General features: G+C 45.6%; 1 protein-coding gene across 4 annotated transcripts in view; it reads left to right on the plus strand.

Moving 5' to 3' along the window:
* The first annotated feature begins 310 nt into the window (after positions 1 to 310).
* Positions 311 to 26567, plus strand: part of susd2 (sushi domain containing 2) — a 30937-nt gene continuing 4680 nt past the window's right edge. Inside the window, exons 1-15 of one of the 4 annotated variants that reach the window (XR_004794568.2) lie at positions 311 to 466; positions 1418 to 1616; positions 1852 to 2000; positions 2086 to 2452; positions 3506 to 3707; positions 4975 to 5060; positions 5150 to 5415; positions 5637 to 5783; positions 6450 to 6605; positions 7489 to 7740; positions 9389 to 9643; positions 10752 to 10928; positions 14919 to 15021; positions 17345 to 17441; positions 20390 to 20511. Coding sequence is in view for 3 of the 4 variants with exons in the window: in XM_035640145.2 (XP_035496038.2) it covers positions 391 to 466; positions 1418 to 1616; positions 1852 to 2000; positions 2086 to 2452; positions 3506 to 3707; positions 4975 to 5060; positions 5150 to 5415; positions 5637 to 5783; positions 6450 to 6605; positions 7489 to 7740; positions 9389 to 9643; positions 10752 to 10928; positions 17345 to 17441; positions 20390 to 20441 (2481 nt within the window). In the remaining variant the exon portion in view is untranslated. Of the gene's footprint in view, positions 467 to 1417; positions 1729 to 1851; positions 2001 to 2085; positions 2453 to 3505; positions 3708 to 4974; positions 5061 to 5149; positions 5416 to 5636; positions 5784 to 6449; positions 6606 to 7488; positions 7741 to 9388; positions 9644 to 10751; positions 10929 to 14918; positions 15022 to 17344; positions 17442 to 20389; positions 21153 to 26567 lie in introns of those variants that run through there. The other 3 variants (XM_035640145.2, XM_035640144.2, XM_035640146.2) reach the window with 3 other exon arrangements.

Genomic DNA, 26567 nt, shown 5'->3' on the forward strand with positions numbered 1-26567 from the left:
CTCCTACAATCTCGTGAGAGTTTATTATTTCACCGCCAAAATTAAAGCCACAGGCGCTTTAAACGTCGACGTCACAACTCTTCGTTGATATCACTCAAAAAAATATAACTCATAAGCATGATAACCTGCGTATTGTTAAAGATATACTCTACTTATCAGTATGACAGAAGAATAATGTTGTTGTTGTTTTTAAACACACCACCAAACGTTAACAATTGACGTCTGTTAATTTGTAACTTGAATGACTTGACACTGGGGAATCTTTAAGCTAGTTTGGTTTGATGTTTAAATGACCTTTGTGAAAGGGTAACAGCTCCAAAGTTAAAGTTCCAGGGGAGGGAAGTGGTGCTGGTGTGGGTCTCCGTCCATTCCGGTTGTGTCAAGAAAAACATGAGAGCAAACTTGAGAGCGACCGTTTCTCTTCTCTGTGGGATTATTCTGTTGTGCTCGTCTGAGACAACAACGGGTAAGACGCTTTTTAAAAACTAAAATCTGATGCTTGATGATTTTCAGAGCATCAGGCAGCTTTTTTCATGAATAATTAAATGTCCTTCAAGATCAAAAGAAATGTATCTATCAGTCTATTAATCCATTTTATTCTTTTCATTTTTTTCTACTACCTACGTTGTGTTTTATGTGATGCCTATCTGTCTGTCTCTCTGTCTGTCTGTCTGTCTGTCTATCTATCTATCTTTCTGTCTGTTTCTCTGTCTGTCTATCTGTCTCTCCGTCTCTTGGTCTGTCTAACTGTCTGTCTATCTATCTGTCTATCTATCTGTCTCTCTGTCTGTCTCTCTGTCTGTCTCTCCGTCTCTTGGTCTGTCTAACTGTCTGTCTATCTATATGTCTGTCTGTCTATCTATCTACCTATCTATCTTTCTGTCTGTCTCTCTGTCTGTCTATCTGTCTCTCTGTCTCTCTGTCTGTCTAACTGTCTGTCTGTCTATCTATCTATCTGTCTGTCTGTCTGTCTGTCTGTCTGTCTAACTAACTAACTGTCTGTCTGTCTGTCTATCTACCTATCTATCTAACTGTCTGTCTATCTATCTATCTGTCTGTCTGTCTAACTGTCTGTCTATCTATCTGTCTGTCTATCTATCTGTCTATCTATCTTTCTGTCTGTCTCTCTGTCTGTCTATCTGTCTCTCTGTCTCTCTGTCTGTCTAACTGTCTATCTGTCTCTCTGTCTGTCTGTCTGTCTAACTGTCTGTCTGTCTATCTATCTATCTGTCTGTCTGTCTCTCTGTCTTTCTATCTGTCTCTCTGTCTGTCTAACTGTCTGTCTGTCTGTCTATCTATCTATCTGTCTGTCTGTCTGTCTGTCTGTCTGTCTATCTATCTAACTAACTGTCTGTCTATCTATCTACCTATCTATCTCTCACTATCTGTCTGTATTTATCTGTCTGTTCTGTACAAGGTCAAACATGCAGGGGAAAGTGTGGAGTCGTACAGGACGGATGCTCCTGCCGTGCGACCTGTGTGTCTTTGCTGAGCTGCTGTGCAGACTACACCCGGGCCTGTCTTCAGCTGAAGCCTCACTCCAGCTCCATGCTTGGCGGGAGAGCTCTCAGGATCCTCGGCCTGCTCCTCCATCCCAGTGGGCGCCTTCTCTGCAGGTTATGCACACGAACGCACAATGGTCGTTGCATACACACACTCATCATGGGGTTATTATTTCTGTTACAGGTCCGCAATGTGGGGAAATACACTCACTGCCCACTTTATTAGGTACAGGTGTACATAATCCAACACAGCAGATTATTTATAGATTAATGGTGTGAAGAAAAAAAGTGTTCCGTGGCCGACAAAAGAGCTAATAATAAATTCAAATTAGTCTGTCTCATGTTGCAGGTTCAAAAGTGAGGTCGTACTCGAAGGTTATATCGACGCTGACGGCCGTCCCCACTGCATCTCTCCTTTACTGTATGAGACCGGTTGGATACAGTTTGAGATCTCAACTGACGGGATTCAGTTTGACCGATCTGGAGAATACCTGTCAGGTAAGTGTGCTGAAATATGAAAATGAGGATGTTCCACCTCTGAATTTGACTTATTGTGTTTGCGTCTTCTTCTTTCTCCTGTCAGTCCACCCCAGTGAAGCGGACCCTGCTTTCCAAGTCACCCTGGTGAACGCGACGCGGTGGCAGAACTACGGCACACCAAACGTGGCAGGGCGGCTGAAGATGACGTGGAACGGCTCTTTGATTGCAGCGGATAAGGTCAACGTAGAGTTGTGGGGCTACAGGGAGTTCAGCAGCAGAAGCAGCAGCACAGAGGCAGGGATGAACGGGCCGTCCTCTCCGCGTGCTGAGCTCAGCTACCTGTACTCTCTCGACAGGAACGTGGTCAACAGCGGGGCCTTCAGCTTCGTGCCCGAGAGCTCGAAGGACCACTCTGACTGGGTGCTCGGGAATATCCGCATAACTGCCAGCTCTCAGTCAGATGGAGCGAGGTATCCAAAAAACATATCAGCCGTCTTCTACATATAACGCTTAAACCTATCCAAGGACTGTATATAAAGATGGACAACACGTCTACACTTCCTCCCACTGTAAAAAAAAAAAAAAAAATGAAGCTAAAATACTGGTGACGTTATTTGGAGCCAGAATCTGTCTTTACTTATCACTCAAACATTATTTGAAGTGTCCTTTGACCTTTTTAATTTGGTCCACGTCCCATCCACTGACATGGAGGAGGTGGGCTGTATGTCATGTACCGCAGCCAGCCACCAGGGGGCGATTGAGTTGTTTCACTTTGGTGGAGCTTCCATGTCGTCCATATTTTTTAAACAGTCTGTGATCTGTCCATATCTGACAAACGTGACTTGGCACGGTCCTAGGAAAAACAGACCACAGACTACATTTACAGCTAGGAAAGGATTTGAAAGTATATTTAGTTTATATCTATGAAGTTTCAGAAAGTCAGTGCTGTTTTCTTATAAAGTGGAGAGGTGATTCAATCATATTTTTATATCTGCCCACTGTAAAACCTAAAAAATACATGAAAATGCTTCATGGAGTTGATAACCAACACAAATATAATAAGTAATAAGCCTGGAATGTATGTAAAGTTTGACACGTAGATTCCAGAGTTCAGTATTGGCAGTGTTGATCACACCACAGACAGCTGACACCGTTCATCGACTAAACAATTAGATGATTGACTGAAGATTAATCAACAGAATGATAAATTGATAAACAATAAACCACAATCAAAGAGCAAAAAATGGAGGAACATTTGGAGGATTCAGCTCTGAAATATTTTGTAGTTTATTTTTTTGCTTTTTCAGTTCTGCATATATGCAAATTGTATATTTTGGGTTTATACTTTTGGTAATTTTTTCCATTATTATTTAACATTATTTAGACTGAAATATAAATTATTTTTTTATTTAACAATCATCCAATTAATTGTTAGTACTACTTTTTCCTTTATGTGCATAAATTAGAAAATGTAAATTTAAAGTAACTTTGAATGGTAATTATTATAATCTTTTTACACACAGGGACGTACAGGCTCTCTGGAGTAGTGGTCATGTCCTCGCGTGGCACTTAGGGCAGACGTTCAGAGACGACTCCGCTGCCTGGGCCAAGAACAAGTGTCTGCAGTGGGACGTCCTGGAAGAGAATCAGCCGAGCTTCCTCCATGAACTCATCGACTGCCCTTGCACTCTGGCACAGGCCCGAGCCGACACAGGCAGGTTCCATGTGAGTACACGCACCACCGTTATTATTTCAATTTTTAGTTTTTGTTATAGTCAAATATTAAGTCCTAGTAGTAGCTGTAATGTGAAAGGCTTGAGTTTCCTTCTCCTGAGTCTTTTAACTCAGAGTCAGTTACCAAGGTAACCCAAACAAACCCTGAGTTTTATCTCTGTCTGAGATGCCATTCCACTTCCTCATGTGTGCAGTTGACAACAAAGTGCATATCGGATCGCATTCATTTGCACAAATTTATGTCGGCGGATCAGGTGATCAGCTTTCAGCTCAACTTGATTCAAATTTATGGTATCAAGTATTATCAGGAGCTTCATTGATGACAGATTTTTTTTTCTCCAATCACTATACACACACTTAGCTCAGTGCAAACATACCCAGAGTTGACTGAATTTGTCTCGGAACTGAAAACTCTGTGATTTGCTTGCGTTCAGGAACAAGCAATAGCTGCTTGTACAGCTTTTTGTTTGTCGTAATTATAAAACTGTCTGACACGTAATTGGTTGATGTTTGATTGTTGAAAAAGAATTTAATCAGCTTGTCGAACTACGGCTTTTCAGCAGGCCAACAGTGGCACTGTACTCAACAATTCAATTCATATTAATGACTGTGGAGAAGGATCATCAGCGAATATTGTCCCGAGTGTAACGGGAGTGAGAGGCTGCTACGTGAAATTACATCAGAAAAAAAGGACAATAAAGAAGGTTAATAAAAAATAAGTGCTTGGTCTCTATCCTGTTAGTCTGAGTTTTAGCAAGTACACAAAGGCACTCACAGTGATTGTTGATGCAAAGATTCATTGATGATGAAAATAATCATTACGTGCTGCCTTAAATAAAGATAATTCTATAGAATTTGGCAATACAGAACTTTACAAAAGTCGCTTTAACATTGCTACGATCTTTGATTTATTACAAAGCTTGTTCCCTAAATTCGTATTGATTTGATTTTTATGTTTCCTTGTGGTTAGGGGGGTTTGGATGATTTAATTTACTGCTGTTTATTGTCACAATCAATTGATTCATTGTTTCGTCTAGGAATGTCAAAAACTAACGGGGAAAAAAATCCCCAAACCCAAATATATATATATATATATATATATATATATATATATATATATATATCACTGATTATCATGTAAAACCATGACACAAATCCTCACATCTAAGAAGCTGGAAAAATTGTTTGATAATAATCGTCGATGGATAATGAGGAGTGGTTGAATCGACTTGATATTTGTGCGTCTGTGTTGTTTCAGGCTGATTATAGTTGTGACGTTGAGACGGGCAGCGTGTGCACGTATCACCCAGGCAGCGTCCACTGCGTCAGAGCACTTCAGGCCAGGTAGGAGTGACCAGAGCAAAGACCAACTTTCACCCTTTTTTCTTCCTTTATGAAGTGATTTAAAATATATATATATATTATATTTCCAGTACGCAGGGCTCAGGGCAGCAGTGTTGCTACGACGGCACCGGGGCTCTGGTGCTGACGGGAGACTCGATCGGCGGCAGCACCCCAGACCGGCCTCACGACTGGGGCTCGCCTCCATACGGGGAGCCGCCTCGGCTGCCGGGCTACTCCCACTGGCTCCACAATGTCGCCAGCTTCTACTTCTGCTGCCTCTGGTCCGACCACTGCCACGTCTACTTCCGCCGTCGACCCTCCAGCGGTTGTCGCAACTACCGGCCCCCAAAAGCCGGTGAGAACAATCTCAAGTCAAGTCAAATTAAAATGTACTAAAAGACTGTTTTGCAAATATATTGAAACTATCAGACAGAACATTCTTAGAAGATGTTACAGGGTTTATTTAATCGTATCTTTGTTTTTCTGATGTCAGCTTCCTGGTTCATTAGTTACTGTACTCGGGTGATCTCATCCTCATGGTGAGCATGTATCTGACGTCTTCTTACTGGCTCACAGGCGCCGTCTTCGGGGACCCGCATTTCATGACGTTCGACGGCCTCGGCTACACTTTCAACGGCCAAGGGGAGTACCACCTCGTGTCCCCCTCGCCGCACAGAGAGCTGAGCGTTCAGGCCCGAGCAGAGCGGGTGAAACTGAAGAACGGTGAGGCCCCACACACACGCACACACACGCACACACACACGCACACACACACACACACACACACACTCGACGTGAATCCCCTCGTCGTCGGCCTCCTCTCTCTCTCTTTCATCCCCATGGCACCATGGCATCAATCAGCTGTGTTTGGGATGAAACTGGCTTCAGAACTCCTTTTCATGGTTTGACTTCTTCCTGTCAGTCACACGATTGACTGATTGACTGATTGACTGCCTGCCCTGAAGAGTTTGCTCAGGCACACAGTATTGATCCTGAGGTCCTAGTGCAAGAGTGAAACGTGGCCGCTGGAACAATGACGGCCTCCTTCCCTGGGTCCCTCCTGTTTTCGCTCAGCCTCTCTCAGGAATCAGACGCAGTGAAGAATAACAGATGTCAGCGTCTTTGTTATTTTAATTTTAATTTTTTTTTTAGAAGTTCCTCCAAGCCATTGCACAACAGCCAAGTGAATACAGATGTGGAGCCAAATGTCGTTTATATTTTTTCCTCCTCATTAGATCAGCGAAGTCAAACATCTGGACATTTGATTCTGCGGAGACTCGAGCTGCGATGAAAAAAAAACAACCCTCCCTGACCTCAGAATACTTACTGCATCTATTTACATCTATGCTGCATCGATTAAAACAACCTCGATGTGTGTTCACCACCAAGGTACCTTCGCCAGAGCCACATGGCTGTCGTCAGTGGCCGTGAAGGAGGAGAGCTCCGATGTCATCGAGGTGCGCCTGGCGGCAGGCGGCGGTCTTCAGGTGCTGAGGAACCACAAGGTCCTTCCTTTCACCGAGCAGAGGTGGACGGACCTGCAGGGTGAGATGCTTCGGACGCTCTCGACTGGGGTTTATTCTGCACTTGATGGGAGTTTTATATCTTCATGATCGGGAAATTAATGAAATAAGCCAGTGTTTGGCCTCCTCAATTGTTTTTTTTTTCATCTGCTCTTGGAGATTAGGAGGAGAAATGTTTGAACGGCAAAGTTAGTGATTATTTTATTTTACAGCGTTTATTGGAGGGAACAGACACTGGCTGTACTAATAAATGTTTTAAATATTTTTATTTTATTTTGCTGACGTGCTCTGTTACACGCAACATCTATTGCACTCGTGTCCGTCTTAGGATCCTGCGCTTTTGGCCTTTTTTACCCCTGTTAAAAGCCTTTTTTTTGGTAGTTTTTCCTCACTCATTTCCTGTAGTGTGTTTATAGGTTTTTTTATGCATGTGAAATGTCTGCAAAGTTTAAAAAACGCCCAAAGTATGTCCTGAATACACTGCTGGTGACACTCCTGAAACAGGTCGTCTGTAATATGGTGATGTCACCATCTCACGGCCTTAAAGAGACAGGAGCTAAAACCGAGTGTTTTTAGACCGAGGCTGAAAAGAGATGCTGCAGGAATTATGAACCTGGATATGAGCAAAATATGTCTCCTTTAAGCCCTGTGAGGCAAATTGTGATTTGTGAATATGGGCTATACAAATAAAGATTGATTGATTGATTGACATCATCTGCTGAGTTTCCTAATCAGTGTCTTTCACATTAAACTTAATTCTGGGCAGCATTAACAGAATTGCCATCTACAGTATTAGTCCCAGGAGAGTTGTGAAGTTGTGGCCACAGTGGTTTTTTTTTTATCATCTTTATTAACATGAAAGAATGTGGTCCTTCAGCATTTCAACCAAATCTCCTCTTTCGCAGGAGTTTGTGTGTTCGTCCGCAGTCCTCAGAGCGTGACGGTGATGCTCCTCTCCGGTGCGGCCGTCGAGGCTCGCCTGCACGACGGAGTCATGGCGGTGACCGTCCTGCTGCCGTCGGAGTTCGCCCACCACACCCGGGGTCTCCTTGGCCCGATGAACTCGGACCCGTCGGACGACCCGTCGACCCGACGGGGTGAGGGCGTCTCCTCGGACGGCGCCACGCCGGAGGAAATCTTCATCTTTGCAACGGGCTGTGAGTGTGAACGAGTCGCGGTCGAGCACAACGTTGCATGTTCAGAAGGACATGATCTGATTAGCGGGTTCTGGGATATTGCTAATAAATTACCCATTGTTGTTGTGTCTTTGCAAAGATTTCCGTATTCGAGCCACGTTGGGCTGAAAACTTTGACAGATGTTTTGTCGAGTTCACAGGGAAAAGAAAAACAAGGCACATGTTCAGAGTTAGCACTAATGGGTCACAGGGAGATATCAGCGGGTCGTTTGTGACCACGCGGTGCAAGTGAAACCACATCTCTGTAGCACAGTCGGAGCCAGACCGCATACACACGAGATCATGTCTCCGCTGTAATTACAGCACATTTCATCCCGCGCGACTTACGAGGAGCTGACTTTTCATGCGCTCGGGCCTTTTGACTGAAATTATCCACTTCGGTCTAATTGCAGCAAAAAAAACAACTCATTGAAATGAATTTAAGCCCGTAGGAACTCATTTATTTGTGTGTCCTGCACTGATCTCTGTCGCTGCTGTCGGACACCTTTGTTTCCCTCCAGCAAAAAATTTCGGGAAAATATCCCGAGTGAGCGCATGTGAGAATGCAGCAGGGAAATATCCGTAAGATGCACAGGGAGTGAGTGGGCGCATTGGTGTCTGCAGACAGGGTCTCCTACGCATGTATGGAAAAGTAAGGAATTTGATTTTAGTCATTTCCAGGTCTGGATAAGTATGGAAGAAAAGAAAAGACTGAAGTCTAAACAGACAGTGGATCCAAAGATTGTTTGAATACTAACGATGCGTCTCAATCTCTCTAGTCTAGTGAATCATTTTTCGCCATAGCAACGCATTCTCTGTACCTGCCACTACCACTACGGTATCTACAGAACCGTAGTTCACAGGTGACTACGACTGGCGCAGGGAAAAGCAGTTCCTATCAACCGGGGCATTGTTTAGATGATCCTGGTGATAGCTAGTCACATTGTAATGTTGTTAGGGAGTTGTTAGTGAGTTAAAATATCAATCTTTTAATATGAGAATCAGTCTTGGGTTAGGGTTAATATTTCGATAACAATCCTCTGAAGTGCAACATCAGAGAATACACAGGTCAGAATGTAACATGTTAACAGTTGGATTTTTCCAATGATTTATTTAGAAAATAACATTTACTGATATAATAATATATGAAATAACTTATAATATCCATTTAGTTAATGATATTAACTCAATAAACATCTAGCTATTTGTACTACTCGGATGTCCAATATGGTCGGAAACATTCAAATTCAAGTCTGGAACGTTGAAAAGGAAATGTGTAGGAACCCTGTGTAAACTGCTTGAAAGACATTTTCCGGAGTTGATGTCTAAAAGCAGCTTTAGAGTTACAGTATGTGCTTGTGTTTTCAAAATAACATGTAATTGGTCAAACACACATTGCTTTGGTCATAAATCCCATTAAAGTTCCCCGTCTCTCTAATTAGCCCTTCTTCTATATATCTTGAAGGTTTTCCTCAGAACCTCTCGGATACGAAACACATGCGGCGTGTGTGTGTTCGTTTCTCTCGGTTTTAAAATTCAAGTCTTTAACGTGTAATTTGTTGTTCTAAACCAGAAACACACAATGCCTGCAGGAACTTAACTGGTGCCGTCTCTTATTTTTCACCCACAGGGAATGTTTCAGAGAAGGCCTCCCTTTTCACATACGACCCAAGGAACCTTTTGGATGACCCTGCTCTCGGCCCAGCCTTTGCTCCCCCCGAGCCACCCGACGACCCTCTGGTGGCAGACATGTTGACGACGTGTTTCGGAGAAGGGGCGGCGTTCTGTAAACACGACACCTTGACCACAGGGAGCCTCGCAGTGGGAAACGCCACACTCAGGGCCTTCCAAAACTTCCAGTTGCTAATGGACGCCCTGCAGCCAGGTACTGTGACACAAGATTAATGACATTGACTGATATTGACTATAGGGACTTCGTATCTGAGCACATGTTGTCACTATAGAGGTGTTTTCACATTCCTCTCCTGGAGGAGGAGATGTCTGTGTCACTTCTTTGCAATTTGAAATCCTGGGTAAGCTAGATTTGGTACGTCACAAATACAGAAAAGCAATCGCTGTCGAATACGCAAATGTGAGGCAAAGAAACCTGGAAACTTCCAGTGCAGCATTAGCAGTTAGCATTCACGAGAGGACGACAGGTGTGTCAGCAGACAGTTAGCGTTAGCATTTGCAGTTAGCATTCACAAGAGGACGACAGGTGTGTCAGCAGACAGTTAGCGGTAGCATTAGCAGTTAGCATCCACCAGAGGACGACAGGTGTGTCAGCAGACGTTAGCGTTAGCATTTGCGGTTGGCATTCACCAGAAGATGACGGGTGTGTCAGCAGACAGTTAGCGTTAGCATTTGCAATTAGCATCCAAGAGACAACGACAGGTGTGTCAGCAGACCGTTAGCGTTAGCATTAGTGGTTAGCATCCACGAGAGGACGTTAGCAGTTCGTGAAAGTTTTATGGCTGAATCTCGCCGATATGGCTGCTAGCTATCTTGTTGCCCACATTCTTCCACCGGTCAACATAGCGCGAGCAGCGGTGGTGGGCGGGGCCTGTGTTGTGTTGCGTATCATGAATATTCATAGTCTCAGAATTCCTCAGTGAGAGAAAGAGAGTGGATGGTTTCCAGTCCCATTTCAGAGTGTTTTTTAAAAGTTTTTTTGGGTGTAAACAATATTAAACAAAATATTAGGCATAGCAAATTATTTTTATATACTTTACAACATGACTGGAGGGTTCTTTAAAGGGCAACAGTATAATTGGTGGTTGATTACATGTCTATTTATAGCTTGTTCTATCTGAAAATGCAACATGCAGGTGCAGTCAAATTACATAATATATATATAATATAACTTATATTTCTTTTTTTTGGCTTACTCCACAGTAATATAATGCCATAAAAAAGAAGGCGTTTACTATTTTAAGATAGTAAAAATGGTTTCATTATTAATTATCAATTATTAATGCGTTATTGTTCCCTAGTGGTGTCTTGCGGCTGGCTCCCCACTCCAAGGAATGGAAAGAAGAACGGGACAAGTTACCTACAGGAGAACACGCTGAGCTTCTCCTGCGATGAAGGCTTCACACTGTACGGTTCAACACGGCGCACGTGTCGGGAGGATGGCGCCTGGACAGGAGAGCAGCCCTACTGTATAACAGGTGGGTTCTGGTATTGGCCGTTTGTGTCGAGTAATGTGAACTATCCTGCAATTTATGTCAGCAATATTTTGAACATATATGATAGAGTCTACTATGAATATTCCAAACACTACACTACCAATTTCTTCCTTGCCGTACATTAAAGGGGCAGTAAGCAAATTTTTTTGACTGCACTGGTCGGGGCTCGAACCCGCAGCCCCGGGTACGGGGGACGGACGCGCTAACCACGAGGCCAAAACCCCTGAGTCCGTGAGCACGTCTCATAGGCTGTCGGAGAGTGATGTTTACAAACTACACACAGTGTTGTGTGGTGCAGGCCGCACCATTTTTTGTTGTTGTTTTCAATTCACAGAGCCTTTAAAAAAACTGTTTTTTTTTCTCCGGCACGCACACACACAGAACCGACAGCAAGCGGGCTGTGAGGAAACATTCGCTTATTTTCACGATTGAAAATGTATTGGATTCAAATCGCTTCCTGCCACTTTCAGTGATACTTTGGCATCAGAGCTCTGAGAGTTGGCTGCGGCAATGTGTTGCGTTCATGAGCTGTTCTCTCAGAAATCAAACTCAGGGGGCAAACAACAACTTAGCACGTGTGGATTTTGTCAAAACATTTTAAATTAGTCCCTTCTCGCAGCAACATTATAACCACAACAATGAACTCTCTGTAAAAAGAGTTCTCTGTGAATACTTATTTTCAAAAATGTTAACTCTAATGAAAGTTGAGTCTCGTGCGTTGTTAAAAATATAATCGATTGAATGAACGTTTTCTGGTTTTGTCTTCCATCATTCTCATCACTGTGTGAGGTTCCTTACATAGGTTTTCTTCTCATTTTATTCCCTTGTGAAACAGTTTGCTGTTATTGCTCTAGAAAAGACGCTACACAAATAAACTCCCCGCACGTTGTACGTTCAGTGTGATCCTCATGCATCCTCCAGGGGGAAAAACTGAGAGGGGACTATTATAAAAACCCTCTCCTCATTCAGTCCCTTTGAAAAAGCAAAGATGGTCACGGCCCTCGGGGGGCTGTTCACGCTGCCCCCATTAGCTGCAGAGCTGTAAACTTCTGAACCTGCTTCAGCTTAGCTTGGCTTTGTGTTTGTAAAAAATTGGAACCACCTGGCTCCCGCTAATGGTTTCATTCATCACCCCGACTGTGAACTCTCGGGTGTAGTGGCCGGCCGTTGCCATCGGGTGGCAGTGTTTCCCACTGAACCGTTGACGGTGACGGTGCAGGTTCTAATTCCTCCTCTTGTCCCTGCGTGCAGTTTTTAAGAAAATCCTCGAAAAACAACGGCTATCGACTCTGTAGATCGTCATCTTTATTGCGATGACATAAAGATTCGATTCAATTAGATCTTTGATCGCTTAGTGGCACCTTAAAAGGCCTTTTTTTTCTTCATCCACCTTTCAGATAAAGTGAAGCGAGAGGAAGCGGCGAAACGAAACCCCCCCCCCCCCTTGACTTGACTTTCATCCTCTTCATGGCGTCACCACACTCCCTCCCCCAGTCTTTCCTTGTTAACCATGCAAACAGAGACTTCCTCGCGATAGCGATCAGGGATGAATGGACCTCATATGTCAGATTTGGAGGCCCGTGGAAAACAAATGGCCGGGGTCACAGCTGGACACAATCGATCCCCCACTATTTCATTATGGCCAATTTACCAGTTTTCATAACTCGATTATCCAGCGCAGAGCTGTGTAGAAGATGTTTTTTTTATATGAAGCCAGGTGATTTATTTAGTTCTTTCTTTTTCATTTTTCATTTTGCTTCCCTCTTACAGAGACACGCTGTCTGGCTGTGTTGCTAAGGTCACTTATTCTCATACAATCTAGAGCTGCAACAGTTCATCGATTATCAATTCATAATTGACTGCTAAATTAACGGCCAACTATTTTCATAATCGATTAATCGAAAAAAAAAGAAAAAATTCTATGATTTCAGGTTCTTAATTGGATATCTAATTGAATATTTTCTGGTTCTTTGCCCCTCTGTGACAGTAAACTAAATATCTTTGGTCATCCCAGGTTTTGGGAAACACGATCAACATTTTTCACCATTTTATGACATTTTAATGGACCAAACAACTAATCGATTAGTCGAGAAAATAATCGACAGATTAAATCGATAATGAAACTAAACGTTAGTTGCAGCTCTAATACAATGCACGACACACCTCTGATCTTGGAACAGCGCCTGCTGATCTGATTTCTGCGGAATTATTCTAGCATCAGACTGGAAGCTGAGAAAGCATCCGAGTAAATGTACAGGTGATCTGAATGTGTTTAAGGAAGTTGTCACTTCATATCCAGATACCGATGACATTCCGTCACACCTTCGTGTTCTGTCTTTGCAGGTGACAAGTTGCAGCGGCGGTCGTCGTCTCCTTCCGCCGTCGGCTCGTCGTGGGCAAAAAGCCTCTCGCAGCGCCTGCCAAAGTTTTGGGCTCTCGTCCGGAGACTCTCCTCTCCGTACCGTTTGACATGAAGTCTTGCGTGGGTGGGAAAAGAGGGTCTGCGGTGTTTTTGGAGCCTGCTGTGGAGAGGCCGACCGATCGGAAATTGCAAAGTACAGCTTTCTGATCCGTGTCGCCACTTTTCACACCCAAACCACGTCCGTGTGCGTCAGTGAGTAAGCGGCCCCCTATTTTAGGGTACGTTCTGCTCCTCGGGCTGCCTCGGCTGGCCAGAGTCCTTTTCCCGCGCCACGTTTCTGTGTCACGTTCACGCCGACCTCTGTTTGTTTTTGCGTCGCCTTCATGCGAACGTCCGGCCTGCAGCCGTGTCGTGTGTCAAAGCAGGGCCTTTTTTAGTTACTTCATCCTCATGACGCCCTCATTACGCAAATCAGCGCCAACAACTGTCGACATGACCCTAGGTGCTTCGCGGGCAGGTGTTGCACGAGCTGCTATACCTGGGCCACTCAAATGTGACCGCCGGCCATACAAACAATGCTCAACACAGACTTTAGCGAAGAGCGGCCCTGGCTGATCTCTGCCCCCCACCCCCACCCCCGGCAGGCATTACTGCAGCATGACGCGTTGCCTGGAACGGCCACGGAATTGTCGTCGTAGTCGAGATGAACGACGCGCTGCTGGAAAAACAGACGCCGCAGCATCCGGTTTGACTTGTTCTCCCGGGGGTCACCTTAATGAGCCGCTGTTTGAAAACAGCAGTGCCTGTCAGCAGAGGTGACATTACAGTCACGTCCATCAAAAGTGGATCTCGGTATGAATGTGCCTCCCGTCAATGAAGGCCCCACCTACATGTGAGATGGATGACAAACCTGCTGCTGTACCTGCCAATGAGCCCTTCAACCACTTTAGGCTGCAGACAGGGGGGGGGGGGGTCGTGTGGTGTATTTGTGATGATGAATGCTAATATCTTCTGCTGGAAGGATGCGAGGGGCGAGGGCGGCGGTTCGGGCTGAACGTCCTTGGAGTGTTTGATCGAAGCGCAGACGGGGCCACGGGAGACTTGAGAAGTGGAAGATCACAGAGTTTGCGAGCTTGGATGCACCTTGTCGCCGGCTCCTGAAAAACAAGGGCCCCTTGGATGAGCATCAAGATGCATACCAATAGCGTGATCATCACCGCACCTTTCGTGGTATTATAATACTAGTAGTTCCATCGTTCGGAGGTGGAGGAGAAAGCTTTTCTTTCGAGTCTGTGCCTGTGCACAGATTATTGACATATCTGATGGCGGGGGGGGGCTGTTTCTGTGCCGTGGTGAGGTCGCAACATGAATTACAAGCGAGGTCTGAGTCTGAATGACTAGTCGGCTGCTCACAAGACTCGTGAGACATTAGCGCCGCATTTTTTGACTGAGTTTTGGACACGGAGAAGTCATGGAAACGTATCGGTACAAGTGTGTACGAACCCTGACAGACAGACACACACACACACACACACACACACACACACACACACACACACACACACCTTTCATCAAAGCTAGCTGTTGAGTCCTACTCCTTTGTCTTCCAGAGCCGCTGCTGCTGATGCTGCTGCGCGCAGACTTTATATCAACGAACTCCTCCGAGAGCGTCTGGGCATGGAGTCTTTGACCGAGGGTAGAATCCAAATGCAGGTTAAGAGAGCAGAAGTATTCCAGCTGGCTTCTACCGGGCCTGTCAGAAGTTTGCACCTGAAGGAAATGTGCGATGAAGTTTGCCGCCCGATGAGCCTGTTTGAATTCCACGAATACTTCCACGCATGGCATTAAGTCAGACGGCGTGAGATGACACATATCAGATGACAACAGTAGCTTTGTATGGAGACGCACCGTTACCAGGGGGGGGGGGGGGGAAGTCAACAGAATTATTTTAAGATGATATCAGCTCTGTGATTAAAAAAAACCCAAAACATCTCTATCTTAGAATTGCTTTGCGTGATAAGAGTGTAGCTCAGGGTGTATGGGCATAGGGAGGGTTATGAAAACAGTCTGTGTTTGCCATTTCTTTGTGAGATAAAGAAATGGGGGGGGGATTGAACGATGATGTTGTGATGACATTCTGAACACTACAAGTTTCTGAATTTTAGTTTTAGTTTGAATTCAAATGAAATCCCTTCTGTCTGCTTGAACTCGAGTGGAGATGATGGCGAGGCGTGATATACACCACCACCGGGTTTGTTCTATAGAAAACAACCCTTAATTTCTTCTTTTTTTTTCCATACTTCGTTATCTTCAGCTTTTTTCAGTCCGACCCTGTGATGTGTTAATCCCCCCCGCTCGCTGGAAACACAACGGCCCAAACCGAGTGATCCCGAGTCTCTGGAGCTTTGGTACGATCGGTTCAGTGGAGTGCGAGATAGCTTTGGGGAAGGCTTCAGCCACCAGCAAACGGTTTTGATGCCAGTGCTGCCGCATCCAGGGCCTGACCATGTGTGGCCGCACCGATTGGTTCAGAAACCTGGTGGCATTCTGAAAAAACGACCAGACATTGCAGCGCTCGCCTGACAAACGTCTGCCACACTTGACACATGTTGACGCGTTCGCGCGTCGGAGGAATCGCGCTACGCGTCGATAAATATCTTCCCCCATAACGTGAACCCTTTAGAAATAACTAACTCCCGCCTCAGCATTCTGTGTAACTGGTCTAATGGAGTCGGGATTGCTTCTCTGAAATTGCCAAAGACCCCGAGGAGCGTCTCAGATGTTCCGATTTGATAGCGATATTTCCTGAGCAAGTGCAAACAAGGTGAAGGCGACATCTGGGAAAACCCAGCGAATGGAGGTTACATCAGTCCATCCACTCACTATGTCTGTTTGAAGCCAGCGTATCATTTTTTTGTTTTGCTTGATCCCTTTGCTAATTAGAAAAATGGATATTCTGGCAGAACACGACGGCTCTTTGTGAGAAAGCAGCGCTTGACCTCCTGGAAAAACCCACAGAGGGATCGAGTGCTGCTCACAGATTAAAAAAAAAAAATCTTTATTGATGTAAAATGTGGTCTTTGATCAATCACAGGTCAAGCACCGATACATTTTAGGATTATATTGAATGTAGAATTGGGTGATGTGCAATTGCCTTATGAATGTATTTGCTTTTGGCCAGTTTCCGCCAGACGATGACAACCAATCAAGGCACTTGATGCAAAACTGATAGAAAATCTATTTCGTGACTAAGCAGTCGTTGATCAGTAATTTGTAAGATTGCCCAAATTTGCCTATTAATCCAACCAGATATATATATAAAAAAGTGATATAGCCAGCTTGGCACTAGCCTGGTTTGTTTCCCCTAATAGATAGATAGATAGATTGTTACTTTATTTATCCCAAGTTGGGCAATTCCGCTGTAACAGCAGCACGTTTCACACAGCACACTTTGAAAATATATACAATATCTACACAAATGAATGTAAAATATACAATTGCAAAAAATATAGAGACTAAGCATAACAAATATAAAGAATTTACATGAAATATTAACAGTGGAAATAGTGCAGTAGTAATAATACTGCAACTAGCTGGCTAGCCTCCTAGTTACATTAATGAAAAATGGCAACTGTTCAACCTGCAGAAATAAATGGTTGTGGTTACCCACATGGTTTCTACAGCTACACTGTGGCCACCACAGCGAAACCCTCAAGTGGTTTAGCCAGTTTTTTTTGCACCTTAATCCTTTATTTTCTTAGATGTGTCTGACTGAACAGGGATTGGTACATGTCAGCCACACCTACAGTAGCTGCACCATCACTATTTCACCCATCCTTAATTCGGTGCGCCCACTCAAAGTCCTCCGCTGGCTACGGTTCAAAGGAACCACGGGTGTCGCTTGATCTTTGTTTTAGTTTTTTTCCCCCCTTGTGCATTGTACGTGTAATACCAGCCCTTTGACGCCGTATTGATCCAGATATGAAAGATGTAGAAAATTGATCGCTAACTCTGCGTTGTTGGCGTGATGTTTCAGACGACAACGTGCGGTTCGCGCTTGGCGCCGTCGGTTCCGTGTCAGCACTGGTCACGATGGGAGTGATGATCAGACTGCACAACAGGAAACAAGACAGGTGGGTCACACACACCATGGAGCGCGATGGGAAATCCGTTTCTCTTTTCCAAACAAGTTCATATTAAAGTAATGTTTGGACTTAATCACTCTGGAAACATTCTACTGTAGTTTAGCTTGGGATTTTTTTTACAAATCATTGCACTGCACGTCACTTAAGGTAATAATCCTCCAGTCAGGGTTGAATTGGTAACAACACGTGTGGTCTAACACTTCAGGTCCCATAATCCTCTGGGGGCAGTGAACTCCTGGAGCAGCTTCTTTGTCAGAAATGCAACAGAGGAGCAACTGGTCTCCCTGAAACCACTGCAAACGAATAATAATAATAATAATGGCACGAGCTTGGATACAGTCGTGGGGGAGTTCTGATCACGCACATCCCAAAGCATCAAACCAAACATTTGATCTCCTGCAAATCTTGGATTGTAACTTTAAAGGGGGCAGTAAGCGATTCTTAAGCAATACACGTTTTGTAAACATGTGCAAACATTTTCTCACCGTTCCACTAGCTGTGGCTTTTGTGTGTGTGTGTGTGTGTGTGTGTGTGTGTGGCGAAAGTCGGAGGTTTGCGGATATATTACGCCCATATATCTTTCATTGTGCCTTTGAATATATATAGATTATATGCTGAAAACCGGAGGCACTTGTTATCTATAGCTAGAGGTCTTCTCTCCCACCCATTTCCTTCCAGTCCAGTCAAAACCTTTGTGCTGCACCAACAAAGAAACGCGCACGCACAAAGGCAATGGATCCCACCAGCCCCCGTTTGATATCCAAGATGTCCCGGCCTCATGGCCGTTACTCATAATTTCTCTGTCTGATCTGACAATCCGGAGAAACCCAGATATACCCTGTGGGATCATACTCATGATTGCAGTCCAGGGAAACAAGGGACTAATGGGAGCACTAGCTCCTGGGGCGTATACAGGGAAAATTAAAGGCCTGTTTTATGGGCTCATAGACTTCGTCTGGGCTTCCCCCCCCCCCCCCCCCCCCCACCATAAGATGGATGTCGGAACTTGAGAGTCACCCCCCGCTCCCAGCAGCACTCGGGGGCAAGCAGGCGGGGAAATTGCCGTGTTTTCAAGTCATGGGGGCAAGAAGGCGAGCACACCTGTCCTCGCTTAGAAGCCTTGATCACGGGAGGCCAGGTGTAAGAAGACAGCAAGAGTGTCAGAGGGTCTGCAGATGAGAGGAGGGTGATGTGGCTGAGGCCTCAGACAAGACATGCTGGTGCACATGCTAGTGTAGGGAACCCAGAACACACACACACACACACACACACACACAGTTGGGAAACATACTCTGCGTACAGTAGCCTTAATGTTTGAAATGAAATCTTACACATTCTTTGAGTGTGAGTGGTGTTGCCGACATGCATGAACACACAAACACCATCAGACACACACACACACACACACACACACACACACTCCCCGTACCAACAAGTGCAGACAACGATTCCTCCTCAACATCAGAAGCTTAGCAGGAAGGGAGTAGTGGGGGTCTTACTGTGTTTCAGATCACGTCTGGGTTTCGTGTGTTTGTGTGTGTGTGTGTGTGTGTGTGTGTGTACGCATGGCAGGTAGATAGTGCAGCGACGGCCTCCTGTGCCTCAGTTCCCTGCGTCTCAGACTCAGACTTGCAGGGGTACTTTCCACATCTAGGGTTACGCTGCAGGCTTCGACAGGCCTCCTGGCAGCTCACCACAGCAGTAAGAAAGTCATTACACCATAAGATGTGGGTCTGTCTGTGTGTGTGTGTGTGTGTGTGTGTGTGTGTGTGTGTGTGTGTGTGTGTGTGTGTGTGTGTGTGTGTGTGTGTGTGTGTGTGTGTGTGTGTGTGTGTACCATCATGTCTACTCCACTTCTGCTCTATGACACATCAAAAAGGCAGAGAAGGGTGGTCGGGGGGGGTTTGTCTGGGGTTCAGAATTGATTGAAGGAGAGAGGGAAGACGGGCGTTTGGCAAAGTGATAAGATCACATAAAACAAAAAGGTTAACAAAAAAAATGCAACGGGACAGTACGACATTACAAATTAACCATTCAGAATTTGAAAAAATTATTTTGTAATTGAATCAATAAATCAATCAAGGATTATTGTGCCGAGTTTGTCGACCTCTCATCTCTTGAATCAATGGTGTCTGAGTAGAGACAGAGTTTTAGCACCATAGTTTGGTTGATGTCACAAGGGAATTATTATATTCAATTCATATTACAATGGGAGGTGACTTTTTAAGTCCCATGTTATAAAAGTTGTTGTTCCCAACAGCGTGTTAGCTACTGAATGATATATCTATATATATGCTGTGACCTTCATCAATCGCTTGGTATTATTTTTACTGTCCGTATTTATTTTTAAATCAGCTTCAATACAGAAAACATAGAAAATAAGCTAAAGCATAGTAGGTCCCCTGTAATCCTTCAGTGTATAACAGTAAATATAATGGCCGTAACTAACGGTGTATTACCTCAAATCCCTGGAGGGTTTAGCACAACTGTCCTCCAACTTTTATGTCCCCCTTGTGCAGCTGTTTTATGTGCACCGTCAATAACACACGTATTAATTCAAACAGTTAAGGTGCTGTTTTTAAAAACCGATGTTTGACAATGATCCCTGCCCCGCTGCAAGGACACCAGACCGTTTTCCCGCGGTCAGGTTTGATTAATGAACCGTTCCTCATTACTTCACTTACTCAATCCCCATCGAGCGGCGGGACTCGGCTATTTCCCCAAAACAACTTTGGGGAGGTGAGGATAAGAATCTACGATTTTAGGGAACGGGGGTGAAAAGTGTATTCTATTATCATAATTTTTTATTATTATTAGTATTATTTTTATGATTGTTATTATTGTTATTATTATTATTAGTTGGCTGCTTTTTGATTGTTTTAATCCTTGAATTTTTAAACTTGTTTTAGTGAGTCTTCTTTCATTTGTGTTTCCAGAGACAGAAAAGAGAAACCGGACCAGACGGCGACCCAAGAACAGACTTGCTAAACCATCGGCGGTCCTTTCTCGGATCATGGATCTATTTTAATAAATGCCCTCGCCTGATTCTTGCACTTTCTCAGGTGACACACTGAAACCTTCTTCTACGTGGCCCACGGCGACAGATATGTTCAGACGAGCGTTCGGAAATCGTATGCTAAGTCGCGTTGTTCATTAGGGCCGGACGATCTCCTCTCGACCCGCTGACCCCGTAGGAAAACCTCCGGCGCTCGTCAGCCTTTCGGCCACGTGTTTTTTCCCCTTGTTTAGTTTGGAAAACCTCCAGTTCGTGGTAATCGGCACACGGGATAGAGGATTGAGCGTATTGAATTAAAGGTGGGGGAGAAAGGAGAAGAAAAAAAAGCCGTGGTTGTTTTTATATTCCCGTTGTGCATGACTGAACGTCCGGTCCTCGCCCGATAGACAGTTGCATAAATACTACACGGGAGATATCACCATTGCGATCAGCACAGATGTTTTCATACTCGTGTTTCAGTTGCGCAAGCGAACCTGATCGGTCTTTGGTTCACGCCCTTCACTCACACGGAGGGCTCTGCCGAGTGTCCACAAGTGCTACGTAAGCATCACCTTCTGCACCATATCTACACATTCCTGTATTGTTTTTTTTACTGCCATCGTTACGTGTCTGTGTCTGAAAGCGATGACTGAGAGCGATATCTGAACATTTTAATTAAAAGGTCTGCGAGGGGAAACAATGAATGGTGTTGCAGAGTCGAGTATTGGTGTGTTCTTGTGCGTCCGTGTGTGCGTGCTTAAGGATCACCCCCACCCCGAGCCAGCAGGCACGCATCGTCTGGCGCAGACCCCCCCCCCCCTCGGACAGACGGCCATCTCACGTTACCCGGCGGCCTTCTTCTTCCACTTTGAACCTGACTCACTTCTCCTTTTTCCCAAAAACAAAGCCCCAGGGGCGGTAAGAGGAGGCAGAGTGATAGAGGGTCCCTTGTGGCTGATCCCTGCGAGTGATAGCTGGGGGTCTCGCTGGGGAAGAAGAAGAAGAAGAAGAAGAAGAAGAAGAAGAAGGAGGAGAAGAAGAAGGAGGGCTCTTGTTTGAGACTAATTGAAATAACCTGTCCTGCTGGCTTTAGAAGGCTTTGAAGTTGTTGTTTTTTTGCAGCAGCAGCAGCATTAGCATCTGAACACTGTTGCCTAACTAGCCGCTGTGCAACGCTCGTATCCATTACCAGCTCCCGCAGACGCTGCTGCTGCCCTGTCACGCCTCAGGGACCTCGGGGACTTCAAGGACCTCGGGGACCTTTTTTATAAAACACGACCGTTCTCCACGGGCAGGAATTCGCAATCGCATGCGGCCGCCGCCGCGTCGCCACCTGGCGATCCAACGCCTCCTCGCGACCTCACAAAAAGGGACGAGTAGGCCCCTCTTTTGCGCGTCGCCCTCCCGAGGCCCGGAGCTCAGATTGGACTCGTTCTCAGGGTGTTCTCTCCTTACTGATCGCTAACCCCCCCCCCCCCCCCCACTCTCATGTGTCGGCGTGCGCACAAGAGGGGCCACGCAAGCGAAACGCTGCCTGGGTCTGTTTGCAGAGTCAGATGCTGATTAATTGCGAGTGGATGAAAGTGGAAGTTTGTTTTTTTTTCCATCTCCGTTTCCAGCCCCCGACGTCGGCTTATCATCCCAACAAGCCGGCGTAATTAGTTCAGTCAAATTCAAACACGAGTAAATGCTAATGGAATCTGTGCGGACCTGTTGCTCTCACGCGGGACTTTTCCCCCCTCATTTCGCAGCCCTGCGCTACGTCCCTGGATTAGGAAGAAAGGCTTCTGAAGTGGCTTTTTGGATGAGCCTTTTGTTTTGGGTGCGCTATTTTCTTCTTCTTCTTCTTCTTCTTTTGTTGTTTCATGTCGGCTCCAGCTTTTGCAGGTGCGCTTTGTCCCTTATCTCCTTAATGCCCCGTGGTGGAGCAGCGCCGTCTGATGTTGCCTCCAAATTTTGGAAGGCGTAAGTTGAAACAAAGATTGATTTCGGGATTAAAGGTGTTTGCCCAAACAGGGTTTGGTGGTTGAGGTTCGTCAGCGGCGACGTGGAACACTTTGGCGTTGGCGAGATGTTTGTTTTTTTGTTTTTTTTAGCAAAGTCAGCTAATCCTCAAATCCTCCTGTTTATATTTTAACATTCAGGTTTTTTTTTTTTACAAACATAGAACAATCCTAAAAGAAATGAACATCAACTCATGGCACGAAGTCAAAATCCAATGAAAGATGTGACCCGCTCTCACACATCAATGTGCAGCATAGCTATACACTTTAGAGATAAACCAATTTGAACCCTCTGTGTAAAAGATGTAATGATTTCACATCGCCTGAGATCCGCATTTTTCTAACACGTCTTCGATGTGATGCATGAAATTTCTTCATAACTGGACTCCCTGAATGGAATTTTTCCACCGAATTGGCCGCGACGTGTCGACGTTTTCCAATTTTCCTGCCTTTTGCTTCAACGCTACGATTTGGCAAAGATCACAATTGAACATTTCACAAGGCTGATTCACTCAGATACGAGGCAAAGCTGACATTTCTTTCTTCCCCTGCCCACCTTTTGGCCGGGGGCCAGTCGAGGCAGAATCCGCCGTCCACTGTGCGACCCGGAGCCGAACCCGCAGCTTCTGTGGCGGACTAACACAAACTTCTGGTGACATTAACAATATCACTTTATCACTCACAGGCCGGCTACTAGTCCCCCCCCCCCCTCCCCCCATTTCTCAGTCATCAACATCAGAGGCCGACCTTCATCCCCCGAGGCTCTGTAATCCACTCAGCAACCGGCAGCCGTTGGGACCCGCGGCTCATTTTTCATTGGAGTCAGTTCTTTTTATAATGGCGCACGTCATTCTCCCAGGCCGCAGAAAAAAGGCAGATACCTCACTTTACTACGCCGCAGATGAGCGTAGCAGAGCAACGCAGCCCCGGCATGGCCCGACCCACCCTTACAGATGTTCATCCTATACCATGCCCAACACAGGAAGCCATTAAAGAGCGAATCAATCAGTCAGCACTGTGGAAAGTGTGGGGGGGGGGGGGGGGGGGAGAGACAAACCTCCGTGGAAAGCTTGTGGAGAGGCACACTGCCAGGGGAGCGAGATGCACTGCACGGCCTGTACCAAATATAAATTCACTGTAGGCTCTTGGAAACTTAGTGTTTTTCGTAAACATGAGAACCGGGTGGAAGCGATTTTCCCCGATCGGGAGCGATTCAAATGCAAAAGAGTGGAGGGCGCTGACAAAAGCGGAGCGAGAGGAGAAAACAAATATAGATTTGTCGGCATCTGACATTTTTTTTTTATTCGCCTGGAGGGGGGGGGGGGGGGGGGGGGGGTATTTTCAAAGCTCATTCTCATCCTCTAAATCATCTTAGCGGCGACGATCCTCAAACAACATTCCCCCCTTCGGATCTCTGCCACTGGAAAAGGACACAGACCCGTTTTTCTTGTGCACAGATAAAACGGTCCTCGTAAATAAAGATTTGCATCTTCTTCGTGGCAGGGAAAGATAAAGTTGTGCTCTGTGCTGGTTGTTTATTTTCCCTTTTTAAAGGAAAGTGCGGCCCGCACAACACACCGACCGATTTTTCATGTGATCTGGCTTCACTGCTCTCTGTATATCTCCATGTATTAACCAAAACAGTGACCAGGACCTGCCAACCTTCAGTCACGTCCCATTCACAGCCACATGTTTTACTGTTGTGCGGCCTTTGATTTCACCAAGTACGGAGCTGGAAACGGGAATGGATACAACATCTCTTGAATTTTTTAGCTACAGGTTTCAAAAGCATTGTTTGAAATCATTCATTTATCCTCGCACGCTACGCCGCCAATAACGGCATCCGTCCAGATGAGAACCCCCTTAAGTCGCCAGATACAATCTGTCAAAGGGGAACTTAATCCCCCACACACACCTTAAAGTCTCAAGTGTGTAAACCCCGAGTCAGCTACTCCCCGACTGTAGATGTATGATAGCACCTGTCTTGTTAGTACGGATGAAAAATCTTTCAAAGAGAAATGCTCCAGCAGGCCCTGGGAATTCCCGTCAAATCCAGCGCCACAATCCCCCCAGATCATCGGCAACTTTGTTCTCGCCATCAGCGATAAAGCCTCGCAATCCTCCCCCCAGCCATTACGCTTAATGATCTTCTTAACTGGCCGCGTTACGCCAAAGCTGGTTCCGAGAAGAAAGACGACTTCAAAAGGCACGTTTTCCTCCACGCTCGGGGTGTGTGTGTGTGTGTGTGTGTGTGTGTGTGTGTGTGTGTGTGTGTGTGTGTGTGTGTGTGTGTGTATTTTTCCCCCTCCTTATCATCCACTATGGAACTTGAGCGATGCACAGATGCGATGATAAAGGATAAAGGAGGGATGAAATCTCTGTGTACGTGGGGGTTTCGTCGTCGTGAGGATTCGCTGGTTGTGTCTGAAGCCTCGTCAGCGGTGGCGCACGGACTCCACACGCGTACAGTGTACACGTCTTCTTTTTTTTTTAAAAATACCCCATAATGGTGGACAACAGGCCCGGACTTGCCTCTCGTCTCTTACTGTCATTGTGCTCCTGATTAACAGCATCATAATATTCCGTGACAACAACGTACAGTGCTTTCTCACTCTCCTTGAATCGTTCAATATGCATGAGATGACAAATTCAGTACCCGTCTATGACTTTTGCGCTCAGCTTTGAATGAAGTTAGCCTACATTCCTTGTTCCGTATAGTGGCAGAGATACTGTCTCAGACACACTTGGTATCTCTGAATGTTCTCGTGTGTGTGTGTGTGTGTGTGTGTGTGTGTGTGTGTGTGTGTGTGTGTGTGTGTGTGTGTGTGTGTGCATATGCATATGTACCTGCTTGTGAATGTGCAATTCATATCACAGAGGTTGGCATTGATGTTTCCTCATATATTTCTCTCCCAGTCTTATTATGAATTCTCGACGCGGTGATTCATCGTTTGTTCTCTCCCCCCTCGGCGTGTCTGAACCCCACAAGGTCAAACATCTCATAAGCAAAACTGATTTAGCTTCCAACCGCTACTCCTAAGCATGCTAGCAGCGGGCGAACACTAATCAAGCTAGCTCACTTCTTTTTTTGTATATGAGAAAATTGATATCACTCATGTCTGTGTATGATTGATATGTAGCTGGAGCTAATCGCTGGTTAGCGTAGCTTAGCACAAAGACTGGAGTCCGGGGGAAGGAGGAGCCAAACCAAAGTGAACAACAACGCACTGTTCTTAGCCGCGAACACTTGCGAAGGAAACCAGGAAGTTACTGGCCCCGACCAGGAACCGTTGCAGCATGTGATCTGCACATCAGCATCTTTACATTGGCGTTTTGAGAAAAGAACAAGTTGATGAAGTCCTGATAATGGATTTCGTCAATCTTCTCACGTCTCGTCAACAAAGGCGAATCAAGATGTCGACCAACTCCACCAGAGATTATTCTGTTACATCATGGCCGGTGAACGGCTTTGTTCGTTTGCTTCTCAAGTTCACCGAGTTCGCTGACATTTGTCAGCAAATGTGACGAATTCAAACACGACGGGCGGTGATCCGACTTGTCTTCGCCGTTGCCAGACTCTGTCATGCTCCCTGAACTGAGCCTTAGAAAAAAGACGGCATGGAAGCTTCATGTCATCCGGGACTGAGAGGTAGTGGGAGGTCGACCAACCGTCGGCAACGACGTGGTGTTTCAGCGGCGTCTGTGCAAAGGCCTCGCCTTGTTTACATCCTGAAACCACAAACCTGCAAACAGACACATGCTCCTCATGCGTTCTGCGACCTGGAACCCGCTTGCGTCGCTATGGATGCGTTGGACACCATTCTCACTCGCAACACAAAATGTTTATCTGCTGAAATGAAATGTGAGGTCAAGGGCGGTCTCCATCTTCTTTTGTGCGTCAAACAATAACGTGACCGTGGCAACGGGTTTTTGTTTTTTTTCTCCCCGTCCTGGGAGTGTGTTTCTCGTCAGCGGTTTACACTGTGCACATGGTGGATTGTGGTTCCGCTCCCTTGAGCGGATGAAACGAAAAGGGACACCGACCAGAGGATGTTTGCAATGTTGTCCAATTAGACACGGGGAAGAAGAAGAAGAAGAAGAAGAAGAAGAAGAAGA

This window comes from Scophthalmus maximus, chromosome 19 (genome assembly GCF_022379125.1).
Source record: "Scophthalmus maximus strain ysfricsl-2021 chromosome 19, ASM2237912v1, whole genome shotgun sequence".
NCBI classification, from domain to species: domain Eukaryota; kingdom Metazoa; phylum Chordata; class Actinopteri; order Pleuronectiformes; family Scophthalmidae; genus Scophthalmus; species Scophthalmus maximus.